This window comes from Schistocerca nitens, chromosome 6 (assembly GCF_023898315.1).
Source record: "Schistocerca nitens isolate TAMUIC-IGC-003100 chromosome 6, iqSchNite1.1, whole genome shotgun sequence".
In the NCBI taxonomy this organism is placed as follows: domain Eukaryota; kingdom Metazoa; phylum Arthropoda; class Insecta; order Orthoptera; family Acrididae; genus Schistocerca; species Schistocerca nitens.
This window is the reverse complement of record NC_064619.1, coordinates 437,692,896-437,715,236: the sequence shown is the minus strand read 5'-3', so window position 1 is coordinate 437,715,236 and position 22,341 is coordinate 437,692,896. Positions and strand designations below refer to the sequence as shown.

The following is a 22,341-nucleotide window of genomic DNA, read 5'->3' as shown; positions in this document are numbered from 1 at the left end:
GTTAAGGGCGCTCAACTACTGAGGTCATTAGTGCCCAGTCACAATTGTTAGAGCACATAGAATCTAGTAAAACTCAAGGGGGGATGGGGGGGGGGGGGGGACACCAGAAAGTTCTTACAAAGATGCAGATAAAATAAGTGAAGGAGTTAGATGTCTTTGGACAAGCCAGTCAAAGTAATGAAACGAAGAACACGAGCAGCTGCTCGAGCGTCATCAGCTAAAATATCCTGTAAAGTAGATGGCAGAGACAGGACAACAAGAGATTGACTAAAACGGGGACACGACAATAAAACATGGCGCACTGTTAATGCATGACCACAAGGGCACTGCGGGGCTGGGTCATCGGAGCTAAACCGGCAATGCCCAATCCGCAACCTGGTCAGAAGGACCTCTTCTTGCCGAGATGGTCGGGAGGAGGTTGTCCAAGCAGTTGGGAACGGTTTTACTGCCCGGAGCTTGTTTCCTTGAAGTGATGACCAAGTATCCCACCTCAAAGACACAAGCCTCTTACAAACAACCCCACTAATGTCAGATGACGAGACACAATGGGAGGCTGGCCGAGGCAGGACGACTGCAGCCTTGGCTGCAGCATCAGCAGCCTCATTCCCAGGCACTCCTACATGGCCGGGAACCCATAGAAAGCTGACAGGAGAGCCATCAGCAGCAGAAGAATGGAGGGACTGCTGGATCCGTTGCACCAAGGGATGGACCGGATATGGAGCTCCAAGGCTCTGAAGAGCACTGAGTGAACCAGAGCAGAGTACATACGATGAATGGCGGTGGCGGCGGGCATACTGAACGGCCTGATGGAGAGCAAAAAGCTCGGCCGTAAAGCTGGAACACTGGTCGAGGAGCCGGTATTTAAAGGTGCCGGCCCCAACGACAAAGGCATAGCTGACACCATAGTCAGTTTTGGACCCATCAGTGTAAATAAATGTGTGACTGGCAAGTCGCGCACGAAGTTCGACAAACCGTGAGCAATACACTGCAGCCGGAGTACCCTCCTTCGGGAGCGAGCTGAGGTCGAGATAAATATGAACCGGAGCCTGGAGCCCCGGTGGTGTCGGGCTCTCACCCTCTCTGAAGGTGGTAGGGAGGGCAAAATCCTATTGTCGAAGCAGGCGACGAAAGCGGACTCCAGGGGGCAGCAGGGCAGATACATACAACCCATACTGACGGTCGAGAGAATCGGCGAAGAAGGACTGATAAGAGGGGTGGTTGGGCATTGACAACAGCCGGCAGACATACCGACAAAGCAGTTCGTCGCGCCGGTAGGTCAATGGTAATTCGGCAGCTTCAGCATAAAGACTCTCGATGGGACTAGTGTAGAATGCTCCGATCGCAAGGCATAACACCCAATGGTGGATGGAGTTGAGATGGCGTAAGAGGGATGGCCGAGCAGACGAGTAGACGAGGCTCCCATAATCCAGCTTTGATCGGACTATGGACCGATACAAGCGAAGCAGGACAGTGTGATCCGCTCCCCAAGATGAACCACTAAGAACTTGGAGGACATTAAGGGAAAGTGTACAACGGGCAGCCAAATAAGAGACGTGCGGAGACCAACAAAGTTTCCTGTCCAGAGTGAGCCCTAGAAACTTAGTTGTTTCCACGAATGGGAGAACAACGGGACCGAGATGTAAGGATGGCGGAAGGAACGCTTTATATCGCCAAAAGTTGATGCAAACCGTCTTCTCTTCAGAGAACCGGAAGCCATTTGCCACACTCCATGAGTATAGGCTGTCTAGACAACGCTGAAGGCAGCGCTCCAGGAGGCATGTTCTCTGGGCACTGCAGTAGATCGCGAAGTCATCGACAAAAAGAGAGCCTGAGACATTAGGTGGAATGCAATCCATAATTGGATTGATCGCTATGGCAAAAAGGGCTACGCTCAAGACGGAGCCCTGAAGCACTCCGTTCTCCTGGAGGAAGACGTCGGACAATACGGAACCCACACGTACCCTAAACTTTCGATCTGTTAAAAAGGAATCAATAAAAAGGGGCAGGTGACCGCGTAGACCCCACCAGTGCATAGTGCGGAGGATACCTCCTCTCCAACAGGTATCATAAGCCTTCTCCAAATCGAAGAACACGGCTACCGTTTGGCGCTTTCGCAAAAAGTTGTTCATGATGAATGTCGACAAGGTCACAAGGTGGTCAACAGCGGAGCGGCGGCGACGAAAGCCACATTGAACATTGGTAAGTAGCCGTCTAGATTCAAGAATCCAAACTAACCGAGCGTTAACCATGCGCTCCATCACCTTACAGACACAGCTTGTAAGAGAAATGGGGCGGTAACTAGAAGGAAGGTGTCTATCCTTCCCGGGTTTGGGTATAGGAACAACGACGGCATCACGCCAACACATGGGGACTTGACCTTCGGTCCAGACGTGATTGTAGGTACGAAGAAGGAAGCTTTTGCCTGCTGGAGAAAGGTGGGCCAGCATCTGAACGTGAATGGCATCTGGCCCCGGAGCAGAGGACCGGGACAGTGCAAGTGCACGTTCGAGTTCCCGCATAGTAAAGGGGGCATTATAATTTTCCAGATTCAGCGAGTGGAAGGAAGGTTGCCGAGCCTCTTCTGCCTCTTTCCTGGGAAGGAAGGCAGGGTGGTAATGGGCGGAGCTTGAAACATCCGCGAAAAAGCGGCCGAAGGCGTTGGAGACATCCACAGGATCAACAAGGACCTCATTACCTGAAGTCAGGCCAGGTACCGAGGAGTGGGCCTTAATGCCCGACAGCCGGCGCAGGCCACCCCAGATGACAGAAGAGGGAGTAAAACTGTTAAAGGAGCTGGTGAAAGAGGCCCAACAAGCTTATTTGCTGTCTTTGATGACTCTACGGCATTGCGCTCGGAGTCGTTTGTATCCAATACAATTCACCAACGTAGGATGGCGGCGAAAGATGCGTAAAGCACATCATCGAGCACGGATAGCGTCTCTACAAGCCTCATTCCACCAGGGGACGCAAACGCGACGTGAAGAAGAGGTAGTACGAGGAATGGAACGTTCGGCAGCATTGATGATAACAGCCGTGAGGTATTGGACCTGACTGTCACAACTGAGAAAATCGTGGTCTGGAAAGGTCGCCAGGGAAGAGTAAAGTCCCCAGTCAGCTTTCGGTATGTTCCAGCTCGAAGGTTGGTTGGTTGGTTGGTTGGTTTTGGGGAAGGAGACCAGACAGCGTGGTCATCGGTCTCATCGGATTAGGGAAGGATGGGGAAGGAAGTCGGCCGTGCCCTTTCAGAGGAACCATCCCGGCATTTGCCTGGAGTGATTTAGGGAAATCACGGAAAACCTAAATCAGGATGGCCGGACGCGGGATTGAACCGTCGTCCTCCCGAATCCAGCTCGAAGGACGTGGGGATGGGGTGTGGTGCAGGAGACGAACGACACAGGGGAAGTGGTCGCTCGAATAGGTGTCAGAAAGGACATACCACTCGAACTGACAGGCAAGAGTGGTAGAACAGATCGAGAGGTCCAAGTGGGAGTAGGTAAGAGTAGAGTCCGAGAGGAAAGTATTGAGGCAGACAAGATTGAGATGGTTGAAGACATCCGCCAAGAGGGAGCCTCTCTGACAGGATGCAGGAGAGCCCCAAAGGGGATGATGGGCATTGAAGTCGCCAAACAATAAAAACGGCAGAGGAAGCTGAACAATCAGGTGCATCATGTCAGCCCGACTAACTGCGGATGACGATGGAGTGTAGATGGTACAAACGGAAAAAGTAAAGGCAGAAAGAGTAATACGGACAGCTATTGCTTGGAGTGGGGTGGTCAATGGGATGGGATGGTAATAGACATCGTCCCGAATGAGCAACATGACCCCACCATGAGCTGGAATACCGTCCACAGGGGTGAGGTCAGACCGCTCCGAGGTATAGTGGGTAAATGCAATACGGTCAGTTGGGCGCAACTTGGTTTCCTGGAGACCAAGGACGAGCGGACAGTGCAGGCGGAGGAGCAGTTGTAATTCCTCCCGATTAGATCGAATACCTCTTATGTTCCAATGTAACAAAGCCATCGCTAGTCAGAAAAAAGGGGGAATGAAACGGGTGAAGAGCTGGTCACCTCAATGGCCGCGGAGGGCCAGGTTTCGAGGGAACAACGCTACAACCGGCTGGAGGCGGATCCTGTTCCATCGAGTCGTCGCCAGCTGCGGCCGCTTTCCTGGGTTGCATAGGAGGGGCATCATCATTCGCTGACAAGAGGCCAGCTGAGTGCCTGGCAGCAGAGCGTCCCGGCGAAACTGAGGACGGCCGGGAGCAGCGACTCACGGATGGAGCGTCAGACGAAACGCGCCGGGGTGGAGAGGGGGATAAAGACTTCTTCTTGGAGGCCTTCTGGGAAGTCCGATGAGGCACAGGGATGGTGGGCTGGACCCGAAGAAGGTCCTCACGCGCGGGGTCCGTTTTGGAACGCCGGACCTCGGAAGCCGGGGTCCAGAACATTTCCCCGGTGGACGCCTGAGAAGAGGATCGCTTCTCAGGTGGCGGAGGGGGAGGAGGAAGAAGAGTGGCCCCTGGGGCAGAGGGGGGCAGGGGCCGCAAGGGAGGAGGATTTGGAAGGGGGGGATTTGGGAGGTGGAGGCATAGACCCCGGATGGGGTGAGGAGGTGGAGGGGGGACAGGATAGGGGTGAGGATACTGTGGAAGGAGTGGACATTACTGAGGCAAACGAAGTTGTCAACGTCACGGGATGGAGGCGGTCATACTTCTTCCTGGCCTCAGAATAAGAGAGGCGATCCAAAGTTTTTAATTCTTGAATCTTCTTCTCCATCTGATACGCGGGGCAGTCTAAAGATCTAGGCGAGTGGATGCCAGGACAATTGACGCACCGAGGTGGTGGGGTGCATCTATGTTCCTCACGAAGAGGACGTCCACAATCGCCACAAAGGGGCTCAGCCTCACACCGTGACGACATGTGCCCAAAGCGCAAACACCGAAAGCAGCGCATAGGAGGCGGGACGTAAGGTCGCACGTCGCACTGGTAGCACATCACCTTTACCTTCTCCGGGAGAACGTCCCCCTCGAAGGCGAGGATAAAGGCCCCGGTGTCAATGCGACGGTCTTTGGGGCCGCACTGGACTCGCTGGACGAAATGCACGCCTCGGCGCTCCAGGTTGGCCCTGAGCTCCTCGTCAGATTGCAGCAGGAGGTCCCAATGAAAAATAACCCCCTGCGTCCTATTCAGTGCCAGATGCGGGACAATGGACACTGGGATGTCCCCTAGTCTGTCGCACGCCTGGAGCGCCGCCGACTGAGTGGCGGAGGTGGTCTTTATAAGAACGGACCCCGAACGCATTTTACTGAGAGCCTCGATTTCCCCGAAGATGTCCTCGATGTGCTGGACAAAGAACATGGGCTTGGAGGTGGTGAACGTCTCCCCATCGGTCCTAGAACAGACTAAATAGCGGGGGAAGTACTTCGCCCCAAGCCGGCGGGCCTGTCCTTCCTCCCAGGGAGTGGCCAAGAGGGAAAGGGCAGGAGAACCAGAACCAGAGACAGTACCTTTCTTTTTAAAAGACTCGGCCGCAGAGCGACCCGATACATGTTGACGTTTCATCTGCGAAACGTCCGCCCCAATACCACCCACTCCAACCAGGGGCTCTCCCCACGGGCGCCATCCAGCCTCAGCAAGGGCCACCTGGCAGGATGACCGTTGCCGGGAGTCCTGATGCCCCAAGGAGACGGGCTTCTATTCCTTGGCCGACGTGGGGAGGGTGCAGCTCAGGTATCGGCAGTACGATCCCTGTGTTGTCAGGGGGCTACAACCTAGAGGGTACATGACGACCCCACCACAACGGGCTGGCTACCGTGCTGGATTTCGGGTGCCATGGAAAGTCCATCATGATCGTAGGTGCAGATGGGGACGCACTATGGGCGTAACTTGTGCAACCCATCAGGCGTTTAGGCCCAATTTGAGGAATAGCAGGTGTGGTTACAATGCCGTTACAATGCTGAGTGCCAAGGTCTTAGTGCACTGAGGACCAGTGAGACACCACGTAAGGCATCCTTCCACAAAAGGCTCGTACTTCTGTAGAATTTTGAAAAATGGAGGTCAAACCCCAAGGGGGACCTCACATGGAAGGCCGAAACGGTTGAAACTCCTTTTAGTCGCCTCTTATGACAGGCAGGAATACCTCGGGCCTATTCTTACCCCGGACCCACAGGGGGGTAGTAACACTGTGTTGTTCAACTTGCTGTGCATGTTTGCAGTTACACTGACAGCTGAAGTAGATGTGCCCTGCTCAGTTGTCAACATCTGAGGGCCAACGCCAGTTTTCTATACAGCTTGTTTCAACACTGAGGCAAACGACTGCACCAAAGCATTATTGACAGTGTCTTCTCCGACCAGTGTCACATGCCGCTCTCATCTCCGCAGAAGAAACACAGCAATTGACCACTGCAAGCTGCTGCTAGAGAGGGCCACCCCAGATTACCTTCAGATTATTTTCACATTACTATTTTGATCACACCGAGCATATGAATGACAGTAAAGAGTGATTTTGCAAATGTCGCATAACACCTGTAAGGCTTTACAAACCTAGATTGACATCATTGTTGCTCTGGCTGCTAGTGACTATTCTAAACCGGTTGTAGTGGAACAGGGAGAGAGAGACCATAGGATACGAAGTGGTGTGTGCCTTACAGCAAATACATTGTAAATAAAAACCTTTATGTTTTAATCCTTCTATAGCGTTTGGTATGTTCTAGACTATTCAACTGCCCCATTACACTGATGGACACAACAGCTACAAGGCTTTAAATGTCTTCTTATAGTCACAGTTATGAGATGTATCACATCAATATACTGCATTTTATTCTCTTCTGCAAAGAGCACATTCACTGCTTCCAACTGGATGGACTTAGGAGTAAGATGGACTTAGGAGCAATGCTTACCTTCTGAAGCTCACCATCAATCTCTTTCATGAGACTCTGAACTTTAGTAACTATTTCACTTTCCTATTCCTGCTGGAGTTCTATATATCCATAATGTCACACCATGTTACAATCACTTTACAGCAATTTATCCCAGTGTGCAGCATACATGTGGCTTTATCAAAAATATCACAAACACAGTGAGTATTAGTCCCCTCAGAAAAATCAATATGATGAAGGGGACATCACTTTTCATCTTCAATAACTGCCTAGTAACTTCTCAGAACTATGAGCTACTTGACCCTTTATGACATCACTAATTTAACTGAATTTTCCATTGGACTTCCTAGAAACCAAAACTTATTCCACAGGCATAAATACTGTGTAATGCTAAATAACCATGGTACAATAATGATGTTGTCATTGTTACTAGACCTCCACTATAGTGGTGCTGATATTTTAACATCACAGTCTCTTGTGAGCATAAATAAATGAGAACCTAGCCTGCTGGCGAGATGAGAATGGTCTACAGGCACAGCCCCTGCAACCATCTCACACGGCTGGCATCTATACCCTTCATTTGTGCTTCAATAAGGCTCAACTGATAAGTAGTGATTGTGATTGCCAATCTTTTTTAAGATCATGGAAGTTGTACTCAAATCCTGTGATAAACCAGGATTAATCTTTTCAGTCATTTCAAGGTAAGAAAAGTAAAAATGAGCAATGCATAACATGAAGCAAAGCACAGTATACAAAGTACTTGGTATTGGCTGTCACACAATTGCTTCTTGTTGTTAACAGTGTTGTAAAAGAGGTAGCACAGGTCCATCCTCTATCACTACCTTATGCAACCATAGCTCAAAACACCACCACGAAACCTTGTTCTCAAAAAATGTGTGTGACTGGAATTTTACAGCACATTTTTCATTGTTGTGCCAATGAAAAATGATCATACAGCATTACTGGCCTAAAAACGCATCTGGGATTGTTTGGGTGTTAGGTGCAAGTCAAATGTAACAATTATCATAGTTTGTTGGCGATATATGTAACATTCGTTCGGTTTCTTAAAGTGTTATAGCGTAGTGATTAATACACAATGACTTATAAATTGTTCAGATGAATAGTTGAGGTATCATATCAATATATGAGGTAGAATATCAAAAGCAGTAAAAAATGAAGCACACTATTTTCAGTAAGGCCTATTATAAAACAAACTTCACCAACAACAATAAAGTTAGCTTTCACTTGAGCTGTGTGAATATTTCTCTACTTTATATTATGTTACTGTAGCAGAACTTAACTTTCATTTTGTAGATACTTCTCTCAGTGTGAAGGCAGTAATATCGAGCTACAAGAATAATGAAACAGTGTGGCCTTAAAGTATGTAGTATATACATTTTACAGCCAATCAGCTAATTTTCTGGGAGTTTCTCTTGATATTTGGGAAATACAAACGTAAGTAAATAATAATGAATTGGGGGGAAGTAGAATACTGATGATGGCCCTACAATCATCTGACATTTCTATTCAGACGTTCCAAGTGATCCACCACATGATTCTCATGAGCAAATGAACATACAACATTTAGTAAATCCAGTTTAAGGAAGTCAGAATTTAGCAATTTCATACCTGACATTCTTTTCTCTTACAGGTTTCAAGCATACTTCCAGCATCATTGTCACCAGCAAATGAGCCTTCAGTATTCACTATCTTAGATACAGTAATTCAGAAGGCAGTGATTTTATAGTTTCAAGTACAAGTAAAGGGCCTACTTCAGCAGAGAAATCTAAATCCCCAGAAGCAGATATTCTCAACCCAACAAAAACACCAAGCAAGAAAGCTGGTCCCAAACTGTCCCAAAAAAGAATAAAATATGTTGTTGCTGTTGTTGTGGTCTTCAGTCCTGAGACTGCTTTGATGCAGCTCTCCATGCTACTCTATTCTGTGCAAACTTCTTCATCTCCCAGTACCTACTACAACCTACATCCTTCTGAATCTGCTTAGTGTATTCATCTCTTGGTCTCCCTCTACGATTTTTACCCTCCACCCTGCCCTCCAATACTAAATTCGTGATCCCTTGATGCCTAAGAACATGTCCTACCAACCGATCCCTTCTTCTAGTCAAGCTGTGCCACAAACTCCTCTTCTCCCCAATTCTATTCAATACCTCTTCATTAGTTATGTGATCTACCCATCTAATCTTCAACATTCTTCTGTAGCACCACAATTCAAAAGCTTCTATTCTCTTCTTATCCGAACTATTTATCGTCCATGTTTCACTTCCATACATGGCTACACTCCATACAAATACTTTCAGAAACGACTTCCTGACACTTAAATCTATACTCGATGTTAACAAATTTCTCTTCTTCAGAAACGCTTTCCTTGCCATTACCAGTCTACATATTATATCCTCTCTACTTCGACCATCATCAGTTATTTTTCTCCCCAAATAGCAAAACTCATCTACTACTTTCAGTGTCTCATTTCCTAATCTAATTCCCTCAGCATCACCCAATTTAATTTTCAAGAGACTGTCCATTCCGTTCAACTGCTCTTCCAAGTCCTTTACTGTCTCTGACAGAATTACAATGTCATCGGCGAACCTTAAAGTTTTTATTTCTTCTCCACGGATTTTAATACCTACTCCGAATTTTTCTTTTGTTTCCTTCATTGCTTGCTCAATATACAGATTGAATAACATCGGGGATAGGCTACAACCCTGTCTCACTCCCTTCCCAACCACTGCTTCCCTTCATACCCCTCGACTCTTATAACTGCCATCTGCTTTCTGTACAAATTGTAAATAGCCTTTCGCTCATTGTATTTTACTCCTGCCACCTTTAGAATTTGAAAGAGTATTCCAGTCAATACTGTCAAAAGCTTTCTCTAAGTCTACAAATGCTAGAAACGTAGGTTTGCCTTTTCTTAATCTAGCTTCTCAGATAAGTCTTAGTGTCAGTATTGCCTCACGTGTTCCAATATTTCTACGGAATCCAAACTGATCTTCCCCTATGTCGACTTCTATCAGTTTTTCCATTCATTTGTAAAGAATTGGCGTTAGTATTTTGCAGCCGTGATTTATTAAACTGATAGTTCGGTAATTTTCACATCTGTCAACACCTGCTTTCTTTGGGATTGGAATTATTATATTATTCTTGAAGTCTGAGGGTATTGCGCCTGTCTCATACATTTTCTTCACCAGATGGTAGAGTTTTGTAAGGACTGGCTCTCCCAAGGCTATCAGGAGTTCTAATGGAATGTTGTCTACTCCCGGGGCCTTGTTTCAACTTAGGTCTTTCAGTGCTCTGTCAAACTCTTCACGCAGTATCATATCTCCCATTTCATCTTCATCTACATCCTCTTCCATTTCCATAATATTGTCCTCAAGAACATCGCCCTTGTATAGACCCTCTTTATACTCCTTCCACCTTTCTGCTTTCCCTTCTTTGCTTAGAACTGGGTTTCCATCTATATTCATACAAGTGGTTCTCTTTTCTCAAAAGATCTCTCTAATTTTCCTGTAGGCAGTATCTATCTTACCCCTAGTGAGATAAGCCTCTACATCCTTACCATGCCTGCTTAGCCATTTTGCACTTCCTGTTGATCTCATTTTTTAGACGTTTGTATTCCTTTTTGCCTGCTTCATTTACTGCATTTTTATATTTTCTCCTTTCATCAATTAAATTCAATATTTCTTCTGTCACCCAAGGATCTCTACTAGCTCTCGTCTTTTTACCTACTTGATCCTCTGCTGCCTTCACTACTTCATCACTCAAAGCTACCCATTCTTCTCTTCTACTGTATTTCTTTCCCCCATTCATGTCTCTCCCTGAAACTCTGCACAACCTCTGGTTTAGTCAGTTTATACAGGTCCTATCTCCTTAAATTCCCACCTTTTTGCAGTTTCTTCAGTTTTAATCTACAGTTCATAACCAATAGATTGTGGTCAGAGTCCACATCTGCCCCTGCAAATGTCTTACAATTTCAAACCTGGTTCCTAAATCTCTGTCTCGCCATTATATAATCTATCTGAAACCTGTCAGAAACCAAAAAGTAGAAAAAATAACAATTTATGATCAGTTGCAGCTGTTTAAAATGCGGTGGTGTCAGATAATCAAACTCCTAGGTAAAGTCAAAAGCTGCAAGTAAACATCCTGAATAATGCTGTGAAGATAGATTCTATGAGCACAGATTATGAAATAATAAGAAAGCATGTCAAAAAAAGGTAAAGCAGATCCTTCTGTGTAGTAACGAAATGAAGCTAAAATTTCTAGAATGAAAAGCAAAGAATATGCAAGTACTGTTGGTAAGAAAAGATTACAACAAATTAAATAACAACATAACCTAGGAAAATGGATCCAAGGTGCTCATTGAAATTCTGTTGCAAATCAAAGAACAAGAGAATGCTTTCTTCAATATCTGAGGAGAACTGTAATAAAATACTTGACATACATTCTGGTCCAATTTGAACTGGGAACAACGGAAAGTGTGTTGCTACCCTAGTTCACAGGGAAGAAGTTAAGCAAAAGACCGAAGTCTGAGAATCAAGAAGAAAATGTAGACTTTACTATGACTCAAAAGTGCAGGATGCTGTGTTACCAGTGTGTAAAGAAATGTTCCTTTCAACTTATGGAATTGGTGAATGGTCAGTCTGCGGTTGGGTAAAACAGAGTAAACAGGATAATTGTTACAAAACAGGAAAAACAGAAAGAAGAAAGTTATGCACTGAAAGAAAATATTCATAACTTTTAGGTAAAATTCCCAATTTGTCATTCTGTTATTGCTAAGCATCAACTTCCAAGCTTTATTTGCAGCCACATTTTTCATCATTTATTGAACTGATAAGAGCATTCATAGGTGATTGCATTAGCCATAGTACTGAACCAAAGCTGTATGAAATTCATTTGTAAAAGAAATGGAAGAACCAAACATTACTTTATTCTGTCCAAAGAAAGATAAATGTGACATCAGTTTTTCTTATAAGTTACATAAGATTTTGGAGAATCAGTAAAATGCTCACCGGGTGAAGAAAGTGAGTGCAAGACAGGAGTAGTCAACTGATAAAAAGGCATCTTAAGCTGAAAAGTGTTATGCATTTATCATGGATGTACAAGCAGTGCAGCTGGTGCCTGCAACCCAGGCCAGTTGTCTCTATTTTCAACAAAAGTTGCCACATGAGTACTTCACAGTTTATAATTTAGCAGATAGCACAGAGGTATGTTGTGTTTGACATGAGGGAGGAGGACAGTTAGATGCTAATATGTTTGCAGCCTTCATTACAAATTTTTAGACACGGAAATAAAAGACTGGACATAAGGAAAAATAAAATATTTTATAGTCATGGATGTTGTGCTCAGAATAAAATGTACTTCTGTCACATGTGTTAGAACATTACAGTATAGCAATTGGTACAACCATCATTCAAAAATACATACTTATTGGGCACACCCAAATGGAACAGTGTGCATTCACAACCAAATACAGAAACAGAGAGCTTTATTCCTTGGCTAATTATGTTGATATGAAAAGGAAGCAAGATGTGGGAAAGAGGGCCAGTATATAGCCAAGCACACATCTCATGACTTTTTAAAAGACTTCTCTGAAGTTCTGTACCATACATCATTTCACTCAGAGAATAAACCAGGAGAATCGTGTTTCAGACATATTAGCTGTGTAGTGAAATTCATAGGTGGGTATTGAATGTTCAAATGGTTCAAATGGCTCTGAGCACTATGGGACTTAACATCTATGGTCATCAGTCCCCTAGAACTTAGAACTAATTAAACCTAACTAACCTAAGGACAGCACACAACACCCAGCCATCACGAGGCAGAGAAAATCCCTGACCCCGCCGGGAATCGAACCCGGGAACCCGGGCGTGGGAAGCGAGAACGCTGCCGCACGACCACGAGATGCGGGCTAGGTATTGAATGTAAACTGATTTTTGAAGAGGACTAAAAATTAGTTCCAAGATACCCTTATACAGTTATTAGGAATATAAAAAACCTGTACACTGGATCAGTTGCAATTTCTGCACCAAAGTATCACGAGTTAATGTGTCTAAAATCAGTTATTCCAAGAGATTATCATCCTTACTATGAAGGCCTTTACCAATACAGTCAAGCAAATTGTGGGAAAAACACAAAGAACTTTTCCATAGTTTTCATTTTTGTTTGAAAAGGCTTTAAACTGAAATTAAATTTGTTTTGTGTGTTTGTATGCTCAGTTCTGTAAATTAAAAGCTATCTGAATGCGAAACACTAACTTCTTGTGTGTTAACAATGTTTTGTTGTAAAACCTTGTATTTTGTTAAATAAGGTCACACACATCATGAAATTGCCAAATAATATTTGCAACAGATACTGTTACTTAAGTTTATTACACAACATTTCTTTACATTAGCATGAGTTGCATCGACTAAGAACTGTATGTATCAAAGTTTTTTTTAGTTTCTGGTAATATGTGTATTTTTGAGATACAAGGTTTGGGTCCCTTAACAAAGATTTCCCTATGTATTCCTGTTAGCTCTTGTCCAGTATTACTTGTGTTGTAGTTACCAGTTTTAGCACACTTCTCCAATATTACATTAACTTAAGGAATATGTGGTAATGTAACTGTGCAGGTGACAGTGAGGTTGGGAGTGAGCGAGTAATTCTGTAGGACTTACTCCTCCCTGTTTAATGACCTTTTTAGTCATTGTGGTCAGTGACGCCTTTCTCATTTGACCTCACAGCACAGATACACTGGATTCGGTTACATGAATGGCACACACATCCTCATTTAATACATAATGGAAATGCAGAAGAGTGGAAATGTGCCTTCTTAGAAAAGTTAATGGTCAATAATTGGATGGCTACTTTAAATGCTCCATCAATCAAAACATAATACAAGCAGATCTGTGTGCTCATTTTCAATCACCCCATTTCAGTAAGTCTCTTTCAGCTGATGACAAAGATTTGAAATCTGAAATGAAACATCTTAACACTGTGTTTGGAAATGGGCTACTCACTACAGAAAATAAAAACTGCATTTGTCAGCACACAACAGACGTGAAACCCTTGCATTGTGAAAGGCAGCAGCCAATAGAGCAGCCATACCTTTCATTAGACATTGAAAAATGCCTTGTTTCTATCACTCAACAAAATTAAGGACAATCTCACAATCCTGGAAATAATAGTCTGCTGTATACTATGAATGTGCTATGTACGACAGAAGACAGACAATATGCACTTTCAATGAGTGTGACATGACAAAGCGCTCATAAACACAATATGATGTGTCAGACCACAGCTTCGTGAAATGGCACAGGGCTCAGTTCAAAGAAACTAAAATCCATGCCTCAATGGCAAGAGAAGCTCTGCACGTCTGAATAAAACACACTTCATGAAAGACACAGACATTAAAATTTGCATGCTTAAATTCATAAATATTCAGTTAATAAAAAAATGGGAACACATTTTGTGCAAGTGGTGCCCCACAGCTAACAAGTATTGGGAAAAAATCCTATTTCAAACATGATGAGTTGTTGATAACGTAATTCTTCATTAACTACCATTTTTGATTGTCTGATCACATTTAGGTATCATAAAACTATTTACAACAGCCTAAATGGCAACATTATTACTGCAACATCAAATAAGGGTCAGTATGTGAGTTTATACTACATTAAAAGATAGAACCTGACTATGACAGTGTATGAATACTGATTAACTATTTCAGTACATTTTAATGATGACTGTTTAATGTATTTTACTATTGACAGCAGCGAAGCATGATAGCTTTTATTTTAGTTGACACCACAAAAGTATACTTCTATGTAGACTGTTGCAAATAATGTTCCTATAACTGAAGATAATCAGCTAATCAAAGAATTAATTTACCATTATCTCCTGGTAATTCTGTAATGATTTTTAACACTTCAACAGTGGCAGCATAATGGCAACTGAAATCTTTAAGACTTATGCAGTTAATATGATTCTTCAGACAGAAAGGTTCATTCAGTATCCAGCCTCCTATGATAAGGAAGATTGTTGTTTAACATCCCATAAATAAAGATGTCATTAGAGATGGTCATGTGATACAAATACCCATAGTTTAATACTTTTGCAAACACTCCTCTTATCTACAATTTGGAACCATTACAACATTCAGGACTTCTATCACGTTCTATTTCTTGCCAATACAACACTGAGCAGGAACAGAGCAAATAGTGTTATAGAATACATACCCTTAACCATTGACTAAAATTTTTGCAATTTGTGTACACCTCTCCAGCAGTGACTATAAAGACACGAGAGAGCAGACAAAGTAGGTACAAAACATTAGAGTTTGATATTGTATCATATGTCTTTGAACACAAGAAAGGTATTCAAATATTTATAAAAGAACCAGACCTTAATGCAAGAACATGTAAAAATATTTAGAAAATGTGTGTAAATCCTGAGAAAAAACTTCAAGTCTGCATTCATTTACAGTAAGCAGAATTCATTTGGTGGAAAATTCAGAACTCTCTCTGTTATGATTATAACTGTGCTGCTCAGTGACTGAAGCAAAAGCATAGAAGCATATGGTATGACTTTTTCTATTGCTGTTCTAAAGGAGCAAGATGCACTTTTAGTTGTCAATAAGAACTGTTTATTTTGAGCCCAGTTTCTTACTATTATAACCTAGTTTAGTGAATTGCTGTGTCATTTCATGCCTCAGAGAGAAGCAGCTGTAGTTATCTGCATACTCACTTGAAACAAAAGTGGAAAGCTAAATAAACTATTAATCTTCTGTTCACAGAACAAATACAAAAAATTGAGAAAAAGAATATCTGACCACAATGGAACATAATAAGCTCCTAAAGGCACCACTGTGTCCCCCACCCTCGAAACTCAAACTTCAGTTGGCCAAACTATGACCGCAGATTCATTATAATAACATAGAGCTGCCAAAACATGTGAAGATGCAAAAATCTTTTAATTAAAACTGAAAATTCTCTTCAGAATGTAGACTCCAATCTTGAAAAAAGAGAGAAAATGTCTCTCTTTCCACACATTAGCTTATTGGCAAGCAATTTTTTCACTCTAAAATGAGTAACATCACATGAACTGTTGTTAACGAGATTTTTAACACATTTAGTGAAAGGCAATACATACATGTGCAATCAATAAGGAGTGATTTATCTTTCTGCAGTTCCTCCAAGTATGGACTTTTACCAGATGCTGATGCAATGACTTCAAGTAGTTTAGCTACTTCCAATGGTTCAATTTCATCAACATATTTATCAACAGTTTTAAGGATGAAAAATGAACGTCTTTTAAATTCTTCAGCAAGGAACAAAATAGTATCCGGTTGTATAGTTGGCAACTTTACAGGTTCATCAATTTCTCCAGGTTTACATCCAACAGCTTCAAAAACTGCATCAAGAACAAATAGCCTTGGCTTATACTGAAGTTCCTTGTACACTGATTGCAAATAGCCTTCTGTTCGGACTAGCATATCAGCAATGAATGACCTGCAAAAGAGAAACTTCAGCTAAGCTCAATACTGGTAGCACTGATTTGTGCTCTCATTTCCATATCTCCAAATTCATTTATTTGGACCACATATTATACAGCATGCTATGATGTCAGCAAAAATATGTTAATACTTATATTGGGTAAATTACGGTCACAATACATACAACATGTTTATAAGTTTTGCTTCATTGAATTGCTCTTATGCTGCACTTAACTCACAATCAGGACATTTATGGTTTGGGCTTTCTGTAACAGAGTAAGAACAGTGATACAGTAAATACAACTTCATAGATTAAAGAATTTATGCGCCAAATTGTCTTCAATAGACTTTATACTTGGGAGGAGCTCACTGAACAGCTGAAGACCCATGGACAATACTAGTCTGCATTTGGTTCGCAATGTGTGGTTTTTCAAGAATTTTACTGTCTCAAGAATACATAAGCAAGGTAGTGTGAGGATCTGCCATTTTCTGAAATTAGGTTTGCAAGAGTCTCTAGTTTTGCTTCCATTAGCAATCCTCACAGCTCTCTTCCTGATTTTGGAAACGCCAAGGCCAGCTGAAGAATTATCCAAGAATATCCCACCATATCATAGGTAAGCATGTATGTATGCATAGCATGCATTTTTGACTGTTTTCAGACTAGTACATGCCTGCAACACACTCAAGACGTAACAACTACTACTACTTTTTTAGTGTTTACCTGATCAATAGGTTTATTCCATTTAGTATCATGTTGTAACTACAGACCAAGAATTTGAATTTAGTGTTAGATTTTATTAGTTGCTTATTAACTGTTACAAATAGTTAAGGCTTTTTTTTTAAGGGCACAAAAACAACTAGTGTCACACAAGCCCATGTCAACACCAAAAGACACAAAGACAATGAGAGGAGTTAAAAATGACTACACATCAATCCAATTTGACAGAAGGGAAGATAGCTAGAAACAGGGACATGGAGAAAGGTCTATAAAATAAGCCATAGTGTTAGATTTTATTAGTTGCTTATTAACTGTTACAAATAGTTAAGGCTTTTTTTTTTTTAAGGGCACAAAAACAACTAGTGTCACACAAGCCCATGTCAACACCAAAAGACACAAAGACAATGAGAGGAGTTAAAAATGACTACACATCAATCCAATTTGACAGAAGGGAAGATAGCTAGAAACAGGGACATGGAGAAAGGTCTATAAAATAAGCCATAGAGAAACTAAGGTCAGGAACAAAAAATTAAAAGGCCTTCGCCATATAGCTGCGACGGATAAAAAGTAAAGCAAGGTCGACAGCCCAAGCATCATTCACTAAAATGGACGATAACTCAGATGGCTAACACAAACGGGAATGTAAGCAATTAAAAAAAAGGGGGGGGGGGGCATTCTGTCAGGAAATGGTGGACAGTTAAAAGTCGGGCGCAATGTGCACAAAGTGGAAGTCATCCAAGCTGCTGGGAAAGGCTAATGACCTGGAGCTTGTTCCCATGAAGGGTGGGCCAGTGGATGATACCAAAGTGACATCACCTGCAAACATACGGCAACACAGAGATCATGGGACGGAGTGTAAGAACTAGCGGGCTGAGGTACGAGGACTGCAGCTTTGACAGGGTGTCAGCAGCCTTGTTTCCTGTCAGACCGACCTGACCAGGAACTCATATAAACATCACAATGACTCTATTAAGAGTGAGAAAGTGACAGCTTTCCTGGACCCGTTGCACTAAGGGATGGACAGTGTGCAGCACACAGAGGCTTTGAAGGGCACTGAGAGGGTCTGAGCAGATGACACAACTGAAAAGCCCATGTCACCGGATGTACTGCATGGCCTGATACAAGGCAGAGAGCTCTACTGTAAATACTGTGCAGTGTTCCGGGAGCAGACACCGAAAAACGTTAGCGCCAATGACAAAGGCACACCCGAAGGTCATGAAATGAAGGCGGTAGAGAGAGACTGGAGTAGTGTCCTTAGGAAGCAAATGAAGTCCAAGATGAACAAGGGCCGCTGCATGAAGCCAAGGTGGGGAAGGGTTCACATCCACCAGGAAAGTTGCAGGGAGTATGAAGTTAAGCTGGTGGAGCAAGAGCCAAAAGTGAACTCCAGGAGATAATAGTGATCAAAGAAGTCATCAAAGAAGGGGGCATAGGATGGGTGTCCACGCATGGCAGACAAACGGTGTGCATATCTGCTGAGGAGAAAGTCACAGTGGTAGGACAGCAGTAGTTCGGCAGCTTCTGCATGCAGACACTCAACCGGGCTAGTGTAAAATGTGCCAGTGGCTAAGTGGATGCCACAATAGTGGATAGTATTGAGACGGCATAAGAGGGTTGGATGTGCAGATGCATAAACGAAATACCCCTAGTCTAGTTTCGAACGGACAAGGGACAGGTACAAATGGATCAGGATGGTTCTATCTACACCCCAAGAAGTACTACTGAGGACACACAGGACACTGAGTGACCCATGCAGTGGGCTGCTAGGTAAGACATGTGGGTGGTCCAAGAAAGTGTCCTATCAAGCATGAGCTCCAGGAATTTTGTAGTTTCAATGAATGGAAGAGCAACAGGCCCAAGGTGTAAAGACAGTGGAAGAAACCTATTGTGCCACCAGAAATTCATACAAACGGTTTTGTCAGTTGAAAAACGAAAGCTATTGTCGATGCTCCTTGAGTAAAGATGATCAAGACACTGCTGAAAATGCCGCTCAATGACACAAGTCCATGGAAAACTGCAACAGATGGCAAAATCATCGAACAAAAAGGGAGCTGTAGATGCCCAGGGGGAGACAGGCCATTGTAGGGTTAATGGCAATAGCAAAGAGGATGCTGCTCGGGACAGAACTCTGAGGCACAATGTTTTCCTGGATAAATGTGTCCAACAAGGCAGGACCCACACCTACCTTGAAACCTTGTTCTTTTAAAAAGTCCTGAAATGGAACGAGACAGGCAGCCATGGAAGCCCTATGAGTAATGAGTAAGGCTGATACCAGTCCACCAGCAGGTGTCTTAGACTTTCTCCAACCAAAAAACACGGTCGAAGTCTGGTATCTCCGCAGAAAACCATTCATGACATGAGGGAACAAAGTAATGAGATGGTTAACTGCAAAACAGTATGCTTGAAATCCACACTGTGCAGTGGTTACTAAGTGCGAGACTCGAAACATGCCCTTGGCTCAGTTGCAGTTGTACGTATTAAGCAGAAAGTGCTTGCCCACAAGAGAAAGGTGCTGCAACATCTGAATGTGAGCAACGTCTGGCCCTGGGGCAGAGGACTGGGATGAAGTGAGAGCATGATCTAGCTCCCTCATAGTAAAGACGGCATTGTAGCACTCACTGTTCTGAGAAGAGAAGAGTATCACCTGAGCCTTATTCACTCGTTTCCAATGGAGGAAGGTAGGGTGATAGCAAGATGGTTGGTTTGTGGGATTAAAGGGACCAGACTGCGATGGTCATCGGTCCCTTATTCCAAAAAAAAAAAATTAAAACCGCCCAAAGAGAATAAAAAACAAACAGCAGGAAAGACGTCAGACGACACAGGACGAAAAAGACGCCGACAGAGATCAGACAAAACAAAGTAAAACACACAGAGTGTGACGGTGGTTGGCCGACCATAGAGAAAAAAAAGAGGAGAAGCCAACCACCAAGAACACATTAAAAACTCAGATTAAAATCAAAGGCTAAAAGCCAGAATCAACGCTAAAAACACTCAGATTAAACTATAAAAACCCCCTGCCCGAATAAAACGTAAAACTAAGCCAGCCATAACAGGGTCATCGGATAAAAGGGCAGGGAGCGTATCAGGCAGCGCAAATGTCTGCCTGACCACAGCTAAAAGGGGGCAAGCCAACAAAATGTGGGACACTGTCAAAGACGCCCCGCAGCGACATACAGGAGGGTCCTCCCGGCGCAGTAAATAACTGTGTGTCAGCCGGGAGTGGCCAATGCGGAGCCGACAAAGGACGACTGAGTCCCTGCGGTTGGCTCGCATGGATGACCGCCACACAGTCGTCGTCTCCTTAATGGCACGGAGTTTATTGTGCATGATCCGATCGTGCCATTCAGCGTCCCAAATCGCAAAAACTTTTCGGCAGAGGACTGCCCGGAAATCTGTCTCTGGGAGGCCAACATCCAGAGACGGTTGTCTCGTGGCCTCCTTCGCCAGGCGGTCAGCATGTTCATTGCCCGGGATACCGACATGACCGGGGGTCCAGACAAAGACCACAGAGCGGCCGCAACACGCAAGAGTATGCAGGGACTCATGGATAGCCATCACCAGACGGGAACGAGGAAAACACTGGTCGAGTGCTCGGAAACTGCTCAGGGAATCGCTACAGATAACGAAGGACTCACCTGAGCAGGAGCGGATATACTCTAGGGCACGAAAGATGGCGACCAGCTCAGCAGTGTAAACGCTGCAGCCATCCGGCAAGGAACGTTGTTCGGAATGGTCCCCTAGAGTTAGCGCATACCCAACACGACCAGCAACCATCGAACCGTCGGTGTAAACAATGCCAGAGCCCTGATACGTGGCCAGGATTGAATAAAAGCGGCGGCGGAAGGCCTCTGGAGGGACCGAGTCCTTCGAGCCCTGTGCCAAGTCGAGCCGAAGGCAAGGGCGAGGAACACACCATGGGGGTGTATGCAAAGTAGCCCGGAAAGGAGGTGGAACAGTGAAAACCTGAAGCCCAGACAGAAGCCCTTTGACGCGGACCGCTATTGTACAACCAGAGCGGGGCCGACGTTCTGGCAGACGGACGACCGATCGTGGGAACAAGAGACGATAGTTAGGATGCCCGGGCGAGCTTAGAACATGGGCAGCATAGGCGGCCAGCAAACGTTGGCGTCGGTACCGCAGTGGAGGGACACCTGCCTCCACTAGTAAGCTGTCCACAGGGCTGGTGCGGAAAGCACCAGTGGCAAGGCGTATCCCGCTGTGGAGAATTGGGTCCAGCACCCGCAACGCAGACGGGGATGCTGAGCCATAAGCCAGGCACCCATAATCCAGGCGGGACTGGATTAACGCCTGGTAGAGCCGTAACAGAGTAGAGCGGTCGGCGCCCCAGCGGGTGTGGCTCAAACATCGCAGTGCATTGAGATGCCGCCAACACGCCTGTTTGAGCTGCCGAATATGAGGCAGCCAAGTCAGTCGAGCATCAAAAACGACCCCCAAAAACCTGTGGGTCTCAACCACTGCAAGGAGTTCGTCGGCAAGATAAAGCTGCGGCGCAGGATGGACTGTCCGGCGCCGGCAGAAATGCATAACGCGGGTCTTGGCTGCCGAAAACTGAAACCCATGCGCCACAGCCCAAGACTGCGCCTTACGGATAGCGCCCTGTAGCTGACGTTCAACAGCTGCAATGCCAGTAGAGCTGTAATAAAGGCAAAAGTCGTCAGCATACAGGGAAGCGGAGACAGAATTTCCCACGGCCGCAGCAAGCCCGTTAATGGCTATTAAAAACAGACAGACACTTAAAACAGAACCCTGTGGCACACCGTTCTCCTGAACGTGGGAGGAACTATACGAGGCCGCGACTTGCACGCGGAAGGTACGACGCGACAGAAAATTGCGGATAAAAATCGGCAGAGGACCCCGAAGACCCCACCCATGAAGCGTAGAAAGGATGTGATGACGCCATGTCGTATCGTACGCCTTCCGCATGTCGAAAAAGACAGCGACCAGGTGCTGACGGCGGGCAAAGGCAGTACGGATGGCCGACTCCAGGCTCACCAGATTGTCGGTGGCGGAGCGGCCTTTACGGAACCCACCCTGGGACGGAGCCAGAAGGCCCCGAGACTCCAGTACCCAATTCAAGCGCCGGCTCACCATCCGTTCAAGCAACTTGCAAAGAACGTTGGTGAGGCTAATGGGACGGTAGCTGTCTACCTCCAGAGGGTTCTTTCCAGGTTTCAAAACGGGGATGACAATGCCTTCCCGCCATTGCGACGGAAACTCCCCCTCGACCCAAAGACGGTTG

General features: G+C 44.7%; 1 protein-coding gene across 1 annotated transcript in view; it reads right to left on the bottom strand.

The window, feature by feature from the left end:
• Nucleotides 1–22,341, bottom strand: part of LOC126262916 (ataxin-10) — a 94,783-nt gene that overhangs the window by 32,089 nt on the left and 40,353 nt on the right. Inside the window, exon 4 of the mRNA XM_049959830.1 lies at nt 16,021–16,379. Coding sequence (XP_049815787.1) covers nt 16,021–16,379 — 359 coding nt within the window. The remainder of the gene's footprint in view (nt 1–16,020; nt 16,380–22,341) is intronic.